We start from the raw sequence: 13,766 nt of genomic DNA, 5'->3' as shown, positions 1-13,766 counted from the left end.
TATTACGAAAACTCTCTATAACGAAAGAAATCTCTTGGTCCCTTCAGATTCGTTATAAAGAGTTTTGACTGTATAGGTATATTACGTCTTTATCGCCGTCGAATGGCAACGACGCGATAAAAAAATAACCATAAGTTAAACCACGATTTAAGATATACTGGTTACACATCGAAATGTGATAAGGAGACGGTCAAACTGAGTCTCAAAATCAGCTGTAGAATTGCTGACTGGCGCCATCTAACGATTAAATGTGTTGAACCTTTATGAGCCACTGATTATTTATATAATCTCAAGTCTGAATATTACCCACGATCTATCCTGGGATCAACCATAGTTAAATATTGACCTATGGGTTCACTTTAAGGGTTTTAGTAATTTTAAATATTATCTCTTAGATATGTTACAAAAGACCTAAATTACGAGAAGGAGCCATACCTATTGATCAAAATTTATTTAATAATGCATCTACTTCTAATGTTATGGTATGTATTATTTAGTCTTATTTTAAAATACATTTACAACAACAATAAAACTGTTTTATTGAATAAATAGGTAGATGGTACAGAAGATATTTTAGATATGACATATAATACCGAAAATAATGGTTTATATATGAATATGAGTACATCATATATACTCCGCGCACGATAAGATGATGACCAGGCGCGCATCCAAAACCAGTTTCTCCACCGCACCGGCGCACCGCTCGCCTTGGCGGCCCGACCCGCTTTTGTTTACCTAACCAATGGACCTAACCTAAAAATGGCCAACTTAAATATAATTAATATCAATGGAACACAATAAAATTCCGTAAAATTTTAATTATATAAAATTTAAATATTATGTTAACAGTGATATTTGTGTGTGGTGCAAAAAGCTATGGTACAGTATTAACAAATAAGAAAGCTAGACAAAACTCAAGGATATATTTTTCATCCAACAAAAAGAAAAAGACTGTCAAATTGCAAAAAACTAAAGACATTGTTAAAAGAAAATATTTAAGAGCAACCATAAAAATAAATACTATGTCTGAAACTTTTAAAGAAGAAATGGTTGGAATATCAAATAAAAATTTAAGTCAAATTTTAAAGAACTCTAATGTTCCTAACTGTCAAAAGGACTTAATTTTTGAAATATTTAAAGCTTCCAAAGTCGTCAACTCCAAAAACAGAAAATATTTTGAAAACTGGATATTACTCTGTTTATTGTTTCAAAGAAGGTAAAGCTGTACATCATGAGTTGTACTAGATATTTTAATGATTTGCTTTTTTTCAGATCACCAACTGGGTATAAATTTTTACGTGACCATAATATTCTTCCTTTGCCATGCATCAACACAGTTCGGAAATATTTACTTCCATTAAAATCGGTTGTGGATTTGATCCAATCTATTCAAACTTTTAAAAAAGAAATTTAGTACCAAAAATAAATTTCAATGTAAAGGCATACTTTTATTGGACGAAATGTTCTTACGGGAGAGTATTAGTGTCAGTAGTAGGACATTAACGTATACAGGGTTAGAAGATTGTGGAGATGAAATTGAATCCAAACAAGAAAGCAACTTGAAGGCTCATGGGTTAGTCTATATGTGGCAAAGTCTAGAAGAAATGTGGCACAACCTGTAGCAGTATTTGCTTCGCATGGACCTATAAAAGGTAATATGTAATATTATTTCTTATTGAATAAAAATACCTAGATAATATGAAATTATAATTATTCACAGGAGTTGATCTAGCTAAATTAGTTTTAAGGCTATTTTATTAATAGAAGACTCTAGAGGAGAGGTAGTTGGATTAACTTCTGACGGGGCTTCTACTAATAGAACCATGTGGAATTCATTAGCGGTAATTTTATTTACACAATATTATTAATCATATTTTTTATTAAAATTGAACATGATTTAATAGATTTGAGCTAAGAAAATTGATTTTAAAAACTATTTTATAAACCCTTTTGATCCTTCGAGAAAAGTCTTTGTATTTTCGGATGCACCTCATCTCATAAAAACAGTACGGAATCGTTTGTACACAAATAAACAATTACAGGTAGATTCAAATTAAATTAATTATATATAATATTATGTCTATTAAAATAATTATATTATTCTATAACTAAAATTATAATTATGTTAATGCATTTTAGATTGATCCTTTAAAGCCACCAATTAAATGGGAATTTTACTATAAACTATTCAATATTGAAAACAATAGCTTAACTAAAGTATGTCCTTTTTTTTTTTTGCTGTTAGAACCGACTACCGGGTGGGGACTGCTTTCGCATTACTTCCTCCCGGAACTAAAGTATGTCCTAGGACCTAGATTAACTAAACAGCACTTTGAATTAAACAGCTTTTCTAAAATGAAAGTTAAAAATGCAGTTCAAGTATGTATACTTTTAATCTAAATAGTATTATCTAAATCAAAATTATTTTATATTCTATGGGTATAGGCATAGAATTTTATAAAAAAAAAACAATTATGAGTGCTTCAAAGATTCTGAAGAAACGGTCAAATTCACATACATCATGAATGATATTTTTGATGCACTCAATCGAAAATATCCAGCAGAAGGAATAAGACCAAATAATAACGATTTTAAGGTTTTAATTAGTGTTGCACGTAATTGTGGAATGTTTATGTTATAGGCCTGAACGAAATATATATATAATTTTGATCTATGTCATATAAATAGTAAATCTATATGTATTTAAATGGCATGCAATTTTTTGTGTTAATATTTGTGTTTTATGTGTAATAATTAATAGGTATGTCTGCTATGAAATGATGTCATATTGATATTATGTATACTATATTGATATATTGGTGTTAGTGTGTTCATTGTATACCTATAGGTATGCAATGTTAATTCATAAGATTAGGTAATTATGTAGCTAAAAATGAATAATAACTTTTTTAATTGGTATAGTTTAGTCATTTGAAAAACAGATTTGTGTATAAATTAATTAACTTGATCAAAAGTAATATTATAAATTAACCTTCTCTAGGTTTTGAGTGAAGCAATAGTCTGGTTAGATGAATGGGAGTCAATGTATCCAAAGGATTAATTAAGAAAAATATTTCTTAACTCGACAAACATACGAAGGACTCAGATAACAATACAATCCACAATAGATAAAGTGAAGTATTTATTATATGAATGATTTTATTAGATATGTTTTACACCGCCAAATGTAACCAAGATAATTTGGAGGTACTTACTATATTATGTTATTTTAATGTATCTTATAACACACAACAACCAAGTAAAACTATTTCTGATTTTCATTTTTATTTCTTAATAGAAGTTTTTTGGAATAATGAGCCAAATGTCTGGTCCAAATTACCATCCAAATGAATATATTGAATACATACCAGCTGAATTTATTTCTTCACTTTTTTTTTTTTTATTAAATTAGATATTGATTTAACAATGTAATTTATTGTTGTTTTTGAAAGAAGGGTTACTTGTTAACTTCGACCTAGATTCTTATTCATATTAGCTTTTTTGATAACTGATTGAACATGTTTATTCAATGTGACGTCATATTTGGCCAATAAGATAAATCTTTAGCCGATTCTTACTCACCCCGAAAGCTCATTCCCCGTTTTCCTATTAATTTAACAAAATCTACAATTCTTTCAGAAGCAAGTCTTCGGTATTTTACTTTAAGCATTCTTTTAGTAAGTTGGTCTTTAAATAGTAATACATCCATAGTTTTTTCTTTAGATTGCATCATGTAGGACTCAGATGAGTGAAAATGGTTTTTACTGTTTTCATGTTTAAGAATTCTACAATATAAATGTTTAGGATCGATATAAAGTAATACAGATATAAACTTACTTTCATCATCTGATTTTGAAAAAGCCAAACTAACTGTACAATAAAAACCGTTGTTACTTTTATTAAAAGATAGCCAGTTTCGTACAGTACCATCTCAGTACTGATCGATAAAAAGTTTTTTTATATTAATTTTATAGTCATTATCATCTTTTAAAATTTGAACGGGGTGAAATTTAAAGAAAGCATGGTGCTCATTAGTTTTCGGCTTATTAAACATATGGTTAACGTGTCTGTCAGTTTCAACTATTAATGAAGGTTCTGTTACACATTTTTCACTATTATCAATTGAGGTAACCATTAAATCTTTGTTATTATTTTGTTTTTCATTTTCAGATATTAGTTCACTTGAAAATTCTGTTACGGATGCATTTATATCGATAGAAGGAGATGTTTTGTTACTTATAACCGATTCATTTTCAGTAGCCTCAAATGTATTTTCATTCTTTTTACAACGAAAATATCTATAATATTATAACATTTTCAGCTTCTTTTGATAACAACCTCTTTTATTTTTCTCCTTTCATTTCTGCTCCTCCTCTAAACTTTCTTTTCGCACTTTCTTGTCCTTCCATTTCTAATAAAATAAAAATATGAAGGTTTTTTTTCTAAGATTTTAACATTTATACTATACTATACAATTAATAAACAATATATATATTTAAAAAACAATCTTTTACTTTCAGTAAAAAAACTTTTAGATTTTTGAAATAAAATTAATCTAAATGTAGTTGGTGGCTGTAGATCCCACAACAACGTAACCAATTCAGTTTAAGCCACGAAATCGATTACAATTTAAAAATAGCAATGACTTATAGACATAAATTAATAACAGAATTATGAGATTATAATACGTAAAAAAAGAGGAAAATAATGTATTTATTCTAATTATTATTTATTCATGTATAGTAGGTAATAGGTAAACGCAAATTGTATATTATATATTTATGTATATGAGTAGGCAATAGGCCTACATAAACAAGTCTCAAAACGACAACATTTCCCGGCTACCATTTTTTTCCACATTATATTCATATGAATATACTTCATTGTCATTAATCATTAATATTCATTATCATTATATAATGATATTATATTGTTTGACTGTATGAAACTATTCAACTATAATATACAATGGTTGATATTTAAAAATTAAAATATTAAAAACTGCATTTATATTTTATATTACATTGATATACCCATTTACATAACCCACCTATTAAGATGAGTTTTATAAAACGATTTGATTGAAATATGTTTATAGATTTCAGTTCTATTGAGTTAGAACACGTTATTTTTACTAAAATAATTACTTACCAGTAATTAAGTAATAATTGATTTGAAGTCGACAGAAACGTCGAAAAATCGGAAAATCGGAAACTGGGCACAGAATTATAATTTAACGTTTAAACTATTGAAGTTTTAAAATAAAACTGTTATAAATCTCATAAAAAATATTATTATTAAGCCCGATTCACACTGTTACGGCACGGCACGGACCGTCACATCACGTAACGGCACGACAAAATATTATTTTATTCGTTTTTATGAGGTAATTCACATTGTTACGAACGACACCGTACCGTCACGTTACAGCACATACCGGACCGACCATCATCCGAAAGAATGTTTTGACGGTCCGTGTTGTTACGTCCAGTATCGGTGCAGTGTGAACACAGAACCGGCAAACACCGTAGAAAAAAATATTAAAATATAATACAATTTGATTATTTTTTACTAGGTATATATTATTTTTTATATAATTACTTTTATTAAAAACAACATTATTAATTATTAAAATACAATAAAAAAATCGATTTTGTCGAAAACTGGTTTTGCTTATTCCAGTTGTCCACTATTTTGTTCTTTTTTCCCCAATTATAAAGAAATCAGTGCATTTTCTGAACAAAATAGATTTATATTTTTACCATAAAAGACATTGTTGGCGCATAAGCTGACCACAATATAGTGGAAGAAACTTGTCGCCAATAAGTATAATATGAATGGACTGTATAATGAATAGGTAAATTAAATAATTAAATAAATGCAAATAATAATATAAACAAATGGACTGCCTGGTTGGCAATATAATTTAAAAATGAATATAAATAATATATAAAGGTTATAATGTAGTGGTAACAAATGTTAATTTAGAGATCAAATACAGAAAAAAAAACAGTTTATGAAATAATTAATATAAGTTTTGCCTCAGGTGGCCTTAATAACAAAATATATAATATGCCTCAGACGGCCTTTAATAACAAAAATATAATATTAGCAATATATAATAATGCCTCATACAAACAGTTTATTTTAAAATAAGAATTAATATTATTATGAATAAGTAGGTACTTACTTAAAGATCGATTAATTAAGAAACACAATTAAGTTTATAATTTAATATTTTAATTAGCTTAATTATTCATAGAACAAAATTTTAAACGAGTAACGACCACCTTTTCAATGGAAATTGCAATGTAAACACAATATCTATCCCGAATCGGCGAGTTGATGATTTTGTCACCAGAGCGCGTACCGTTATCTTGTTTTACCAATACACATAAACAATGTTAAATTGTTGTACGAGGACGAATTATAAAATGAATAATAATTTTTTTTTTAATAGTAGTATATTAGTAGTCATAAATAAGATTACGTAGTTAGAGAAAAATATATTTTTTTTTTGTTTACATAAATATACATATATCTTATTAGAGACCCATGCACGGACGAAAAATATACGAAATGCATTTTCGATTTCTTAATAAGGTTCTATGGGTACGAAAATTTAATAAGACGTTGCTAAAGATAAGAACTTAGATATATTTATAATAATCGGAATAAAAATTTTTAATACTATCGATTATTTTGTTTTGTTTTATAGTGGTGTCCCAAGTACGTTTTTCCGACAACCTATAGGTTAACGGAAAAAAATAATTTTGTTATAGTAAATTGTTGGAAATATTTTGGTTGGCCTAACAATTCACAAGATTATACTAACTAAAACTTTACGTTGAGAATACCTACTAAAAGTAATTAGTTGGAATTTTTTGCATTTTCAATATAATTAACGGTAATTCCAACTATATTTTATAGTTCGTAGAATATTTAACCATAATAAAAGAGTTCGATAGACACTTTTAAATTGATTAGAGTCTAACAGTTCGTACTACTAAAGTATACGGTTCAATTAACAATAAAATGAAGTTATTCCTCATTTCAACCATAACTATATGGTTAAAAATATTGAAATTGATAAAAATAGTTATAAATATAAAAATTTTAAAAATCCTTTGGGTAAATCCCATCTCGTGCCATCAATTGGCATGGCTGGGTGGGGACGGGGTGAATTATTATTATGTAATATGTTGTGATACTGGAGAACTAATACAGAAATACCAAAAATTTGTGTTGAAGTTGTCGTAGAATCTAGCTGCGTGAATCTACCAGTTACAATAGTCAATATACTCATATACACGGTGCACAGCGCTATTAGGTATATTTTATAATTTGTAAGTACGTGTAATTGTTTTTACTACACTAGTCGAACTACGTTTTATATTGTATTGTTATAGTGTTTTTAATTTTTTATAATAACCTTACGGCTGGCGCCCTGTATAGTTATGAGTGATTTATTTGTGTTCTGAAACTATCATTTAAAATTTCAAAGGTAAGCTATTATATTATACTATTTTGAAATAATATAGATTAATTAATTGTAAACCTTGATACCTAATTCTAATTTACAACTTATATAGCAACATTTAACAGATGTATTAATGTATTATTTAGTAAGAAAATTCTTTTTACTTAATTTCTTACTTATTGGACTTTGGGTGAACACTAACAATTATTACTTATCATTATTGTTTTACTATGTTTGTAAGTACTTTTGACATTCAAACTTAGGTATGTTATAGAGTATATTTAGTACATATAGGTGTGCGCAGCCCGTTGTAGCAGATTGGGCCAATGATACTCGAAACAAATTATTTTAGGTGTTACTTTAACTACCTACCTACTGTTTAAATTTCAAGGTATAATTAAGTAGAGCTAGGGCTTATTTGCATGTTATTTTTCCTTAAATCCAAATTGATTGGATGTGAGATATGTCCACGATATGGTTTATTTTCAATTACCTAATTAGAATCATTTTTTGTTTGGAAAATGTTATAGATTTATTATAACCTTTATTGAATCTTGTTAATTTTGTTGATATTATAAAAAAATAAAAAATCAGAATGCTTACACCACAGAATAAGACAATACTACTATCTATGTATGTACATTTACTCATTGTACATTATAGTTTTATAAGGTACAGTGCCGTCCCGAGGGCAGGGCAAACGGGGCACACGCCCAGGGCCTCGCTCCTCCAAGGGCCTCGCGTATAAACAATAATATAATATATCGTGTAAATAAAATATTTTCAAACATTTTAGCAACGACATAAAATTTAAATATATCTCATTGTCTCCGATAACTTCAATGATTACATAGTAAATACGATCAGGTAGACTGCATCAAGAAGCTAACGATATAATATGTAATTGGTTTTAATTTTTATTTAATTTTAGTGGTGGTATTTATTTTTTCCTCGAAATGACGACGTCGATAATAACAACATGCCATATTATAATATGATATGATATTATATTATTATTATTATTATTATTGTTATTTTATAGTTGATATAACTAATTTAATGACATGAAACCATGAACTAAAATATTTATTTTAGTTCATGCATGAAACCCTATAAAATATTTTCTGATATTAAATTATTTTTATCACTATAGAATTTATTTTTAACTATAATTTTGTTTACGATTATTTCTCCTGGTGGTGGTAATATTCTCAATCGTGAACTCCCTAGATTGTTTTTCTTTTTATCTTGAACATTACACAGTGATTTATCAACATGCAACGTGCTGCTGCTATTATTATTATTATTATTATTGCAAAGAATTAATTGTAATAAACATACTATACGGGCATACAGCTTACGGCTATACGATATACGCTTATATCTATACGGTATACGGGAGTACGGAACACAGGTAATATTATACTATTATTGTATAAATTTTTAATTTTTATATTTTAAATATAGATCGCTTTTATTTTTTAAATACTAGGATTGCAAATGTCATTGTGCACTGAGTTAAAACAAATGATTATCTATAGTCAATTATGAATTAATTGCATACTTTTTTTTAAATTTAAGAATAAAACTAAAACAATTATTACAATTGATATAAAAATGTATGCATTTTGCTTTAGTTCATTACAGTTAATCTGTAAGCAATAATTATTATATTTTTAGTTGATTTTGGAAAGAAGCCAGTAGCGGCTCGTGAGTTAATATTCTGGGGAGACTTAAAATTATATAACATAAACTACGTACAACAACGAACAAGAAAAACCCTGTTATTGAAAATCTAATAATATTATAGTATTACATATTTAGTTAATATTTTTAAGTTTAATTTGATTTTTTTTGTTCGTAAGTTAAAGTATTAAAACCACTAATTAATAATATGTCTATTATATTGTATTTTTGCATTTTTAAAATAATTAGAAATATAACAAATATCAAATAGAAGATAGTATAAAACCCTGTAGTAAACGTGTTATAGTTATTAAATATTTAAATCATAAAAATGCATTAAATTATGACAGCGGTCAGCGACTAAGAACGGCGCGCGGTACGGCAATTATTGTCGTGAACCCAGTCTCAATAGAGTCTATAATACGCAGCTTATTCTCCCTGCCCCCTCCGGCCCTCCATCGAACCGGCCGTACCATTTTACATGTTACGATTGAAACTGTCGGGCGGCAGTTTCACTGTAACGGCGACCGTCACCATCATCGATAAAACTAAAATAGCATTTCTATTAAAATAACTATTTAAAGGTTTTAGATTTGGTTGCTTTCAATTTATAATAATAAACAAAGAAAACGATAAAAATTATATAACATTATATTTTCAATTCGAATAAAAATATTTTTATGCATTATTATTTTAATTAATTATTATTTATAAGTAACTGGGTTTTTTTAAGGGGGAGACTCAGTCTCAAAGTCTCCCCTGACGAGCCGCCCCTGATAGAAGCAAACATTGATTAAAAATAAACATAATATATTTATTACATAATATGTTTATTATAATATATTATTATACATCTATACATAGGTACCTATTACATTTTATTTAATTATAATTACACCTATATTTATTTTTATCGTCATCAAATCTTTGCAAAAATAATTAGTTTCGATAATTACAAAAAGTACATTGTAAAATGTAATGTATGTTTAAGAGTACGCTATATCAGCATATTGTGCGTTCTCTGTCTTACTAACATATAACATAGCAAAAATTGTTTTGCACGGGAAAATTTACGATACTCCCTTTGTATTTATAGTAGAATTACCAAACTTCCATCATAATTAGGGAAGAATTTTATCTGCGTCGTAGAGTTTTTATTTTTTGATAGCACTAACCAATAATTTTTAATAATTAAGTAAAAATAAAAACTAATGTTCTCAAACTGAGTACTTTAATAATTAATATTGTATTTATGTTATCTAAAAAATCAAAACGCAACGACACAGATCATTTTATGATATAGTTGAGGTGGGTGAAATTAAATATAATTCCTGAAACTAATCCAGCTTTTAATTTTTCTAATTTAATGAATAATGTTATTTCATATATCATATTATGACCTAAAACTCGATTTAATTTATTTTAGCAAAATTAAAAAAAAAATATGAGTGGCCGCGATCGGGATAAATATCGTTCTCATCCATCGGGATATCAGAAAAGACTAAAAAAAAAGGAAAAAGAAGAGTTTTTAAAAAAACAAAAAGGAAATTTTCTTCAATACCTGAACAAAAATCCCTCTATCGCCACTAATAAAACGACTTTTACCACTACAAATATTGTGACAACCAATTCAGTCACATCAACCATTACCACGACTACCTTTGCTGACAATTCAACCATTACCGCTGATAATGTAACTTCTACAACGACTACACAAGTTGAATTAACATCCAATGTAAATGATAAAGAAACTTTATATAAAGATATTTCACAACCATTAAAAGACCGAAATAATGTTGTGGAAGATAGAGTGCAAGACACTACATTATAGTATGACAACAAAATTGAAAAATATGTATTATTTTCTAATAACGATGAACTAGTTGTATCTAGCAAAAAAAAGAAATTGATATAAAAGATCCAGCAACGTGGAGTGCAGATAAAATTACTCAACAAGTAAAGTACGAAATCGTTAAGTACGGACCATCAAGAGAGAAAGATATTGTTTATCCACTTCGCTTGATTGATGATTCAGAAAGAAAGTTTTCAAATAATTACTACTATAAAAAATTATCTAATGGGGAAATTGTGAATAGAAAATGGTTAATTTATTCAGTTTCAATCGATAAAGTGTTTTGTTTCTGTTGTAAACTTTTTTCAAATTCCAACTCAAATATAAGCACATTGGCCACAGAAGGCACAAATGATTGGAAACATTTGTCAGAAAAGTTAAGTTTACACGAAACCTCACGATCACATATTGACAATGCACATACTTGGTCAGAGTTAAAAATAAGAATTTGTAAAAAAGCAACTGTTGACCATAATCACCAAATGATAATTGAAAAAGAAAAACAACATTGGAAGGACTTTATTAAACGAATAATTGCAGTAATCCATTACTTGGCAAAGCACCATGATGCATTCCGAGGTTCATCAGATACGCTATACACAAATAATAATGGTAAATTTCTCGGGCTAATAGAAATGCTGGGTAAATTTGATCCTGTTATTATGAAACATTTGAAACTTATAACAAATAACGAAACTCATGTACATTACCTTGGACCAAGAATACAAAATAATCTAATCGAATCCATGGCCACAGAAGTAAAAAAAGAAATTATAATAAAGATAAAATCAGCTAAGTACTATGCTATTATTATGGATTGTACACCTGATGTAAGCCATGAAGAGCAGTTATCAATTATTATAAGAGTTGTAGATATGGACTCAAACAATGAAATTACAGATGTTGAAATCAATGAGTATTTCATGGATTTTATTAATATTCAATCAACTACGGGATTGAATTTGTCAGATATTCTAATATCAAAATTAAAAGAGTATCAAATAGATTTAGCCGATTGTCGTGGACAGGGGTACGACAATGGAGCCAATATGGTAGGTCAATACAGTGGAGTTCAAGCACGTATTCTTAACCAAAATCCAAGGGCATTATTTATGCCATGCGCAGCACACAGATTAAATTTAGTCCTTGGTGATACCGCGAAAAGTTCTACAATAGCAGCAAACTTTTTTGGCACAGTCGAAAGACTTTACACTTTGTTTTCTGCATCTACTGGAAGATGGAACATATTTACAAGTCACTGTCATCGATGGACTGTAAAAAGGTGGTCAGAAACTCGGTGGGAAAGTCGTTCAAATAGTATAAAAGCAATTAGATTTCAACTGAAAGAAATTATCGAAGCTTTGGATGAAATTGCAGATACTAGCAAAGATTGTTTAATAACTAGTGAAACGCACTCTTTAATTAATGAAATAAGCAGCTTTGAATTTTTAATAAGTTTGTGTGTTTGGCATACAGTCTTACAGGAGATAAACATTGTCAGTAAAAGTCTTCAGAGTCCAATGATGAATTTAGATATTTCAACCAGTTTATTAAATGGACTTTTGGTATTTTTAGAAGAATATAGGAAGAATGGATTTGAAACAGCCAAATCTGAAGCAAACATCTTAGCAGAATCACTTTCAATTGACGCAATTTTCAAACAGTCTCGTATCAGAAAGAAGAAGAAAATGTTTGACTATGAAGCAAATGACAATCCAATACAAGATCCTGAATATAATTTTAAGTGTTCATACTTTTTGGTAGTTATTGATGGAGCTATAGAATCAGTAACAAAAAGATTTCAACAAACTAATAAGTTCAATGAATTATTTGGATTTTTATACAGAATTGGCAAGCTTCGACATGTACCACAAACAGAGATATTAAAACATTGTATGGATCTAGTTTAATGTCTTACAGTGAATGAAGAAAGTGATATTTGTAGCGATGAACTGTATCAAGAATTGATAATTTGTAGAAATATTGTAGACGAGTCTGCAACACCAATTGAAGTTCTCTCTTTCTTAAAAAAAACATGTGGAGGCTTTCCAAATGTTTGTATTGCGCTGCGTATATTACTGACCATACCGATTACTTCAGCTGGAGCTGAACGCAGTTTCTCTAAATTAAAACTCATCAAAAACTATTTAAGAAATTCCATGTCTCAACAAAGATTAACAGGTTTAGCTACACTGGCAATTGAGAAAGACTTATCAGAAAAAATAAACTATGAAACCATCATTCAAAACTTTGCAGCACAAAAAAGTAGAAAAATCAATTTTATATAGTTATTTTATACGTTTTGTAGATAGGTACAATTCTTATATTTCATTTTAAATTTTCTTTTTATCTCAAAAATGTATTAAAAATTGAAATTATGTTGTTATTAGTTATTGATGTAGAATTATATTTTCATTTTAACTTTAGTATTGTTCGAAGTTCGAACTTTGGTCATTATTTTCAAATAGAATAATTTTGTTTTTATTCTAAATAATTGTTTAGTTTTTTTTTTTTTAAGCTGGAAGGCTTTGAAGAAAGCTAAGATCCTCAAGTTCCTCTAACTGTATTATTTTTATTTATTTTGGAGCATAATTGATTAGTAGATTGTTCCATAAATAAATCCTATTATATGTTAAAAATGTGTGTTCTAGAGCAGTATTTATCAAACCTCAAACTGTGGCACGTTTACCATAGAAAAGGCATAAGTAATATGCAAACAATTTTAATTATTTTAAACATTAAATA

The 13,766-nt window shown here is 28.1% G+C and overlaps 1 protein-coding gene across 1 annotated transcript; it reads left to right on the top strand.

The window, feature by feature from the left end:
* Window positions 1–2,524: 2,524 nt before the first annotated feature.
* LOC126555785 (zinc finger MYM-type protein 1-like) lies at window positions 2,525–12,931 on the top strand. The gene is made up of 3 exons (XM_050210664.1): window positions 2,525–2,618; window positions 10,804–10,979; window positions 11,063–12,931. The coding sequence occupies exons 1-3, from the start codon at window positions 2,525–2,527 to the stop codon at window positions 12,929–12,931; spliced, it is 2,139 nt and encodes a 712-aa protein (XP_050066621.1).
* Window positions 12,932–13,766: the final 835 nt, after the last annotated feature.

This window comes from Aphis gossypii, unplaced genomic scaffold (genome assembly GCF_020184175.1).
Source record: "Aphis gossypii isolate Hap1 unplaced genomic scaffold, ASM2018417v2 Contig01101, whole genome shotgun sequence".
Lineage (NCBI taxonomy): Eukaryota > Metazoa > Arthropoda > Insecta > Hemiptera > Aphididae > Aphis > Aphis gossypii.
The sequence above is the reverse complement of the archived record's forward strand: the minus strand, read 5'-3'. Positions and strand labels throughout refer to the sequence as shown.

Bases quoted from the DNA above. Each gene is read 5' to 3' on its own strand.
- LOC126555785 (XM_050210664.1), top strand. From the start codon at position 2,525: ATGAATGATATTTTTGATGCACTCAATCGAAAATATCCAGCAGAAGGA. The intron at 2,619-10,803 runs GTAATTGTGGAA...CAACCAATTCAG, and splicing joins GGTTTTAATTAGTGTTGCAC to TCACATCAACCATTACCACG. The intron at 10,980-11,062 runs GTGCAAGACACT...AGTTGTATCTAG, and splicing joins ATAATGTTGTGGAAGATAGA to CAAAAAAAAGAAATTGATAT.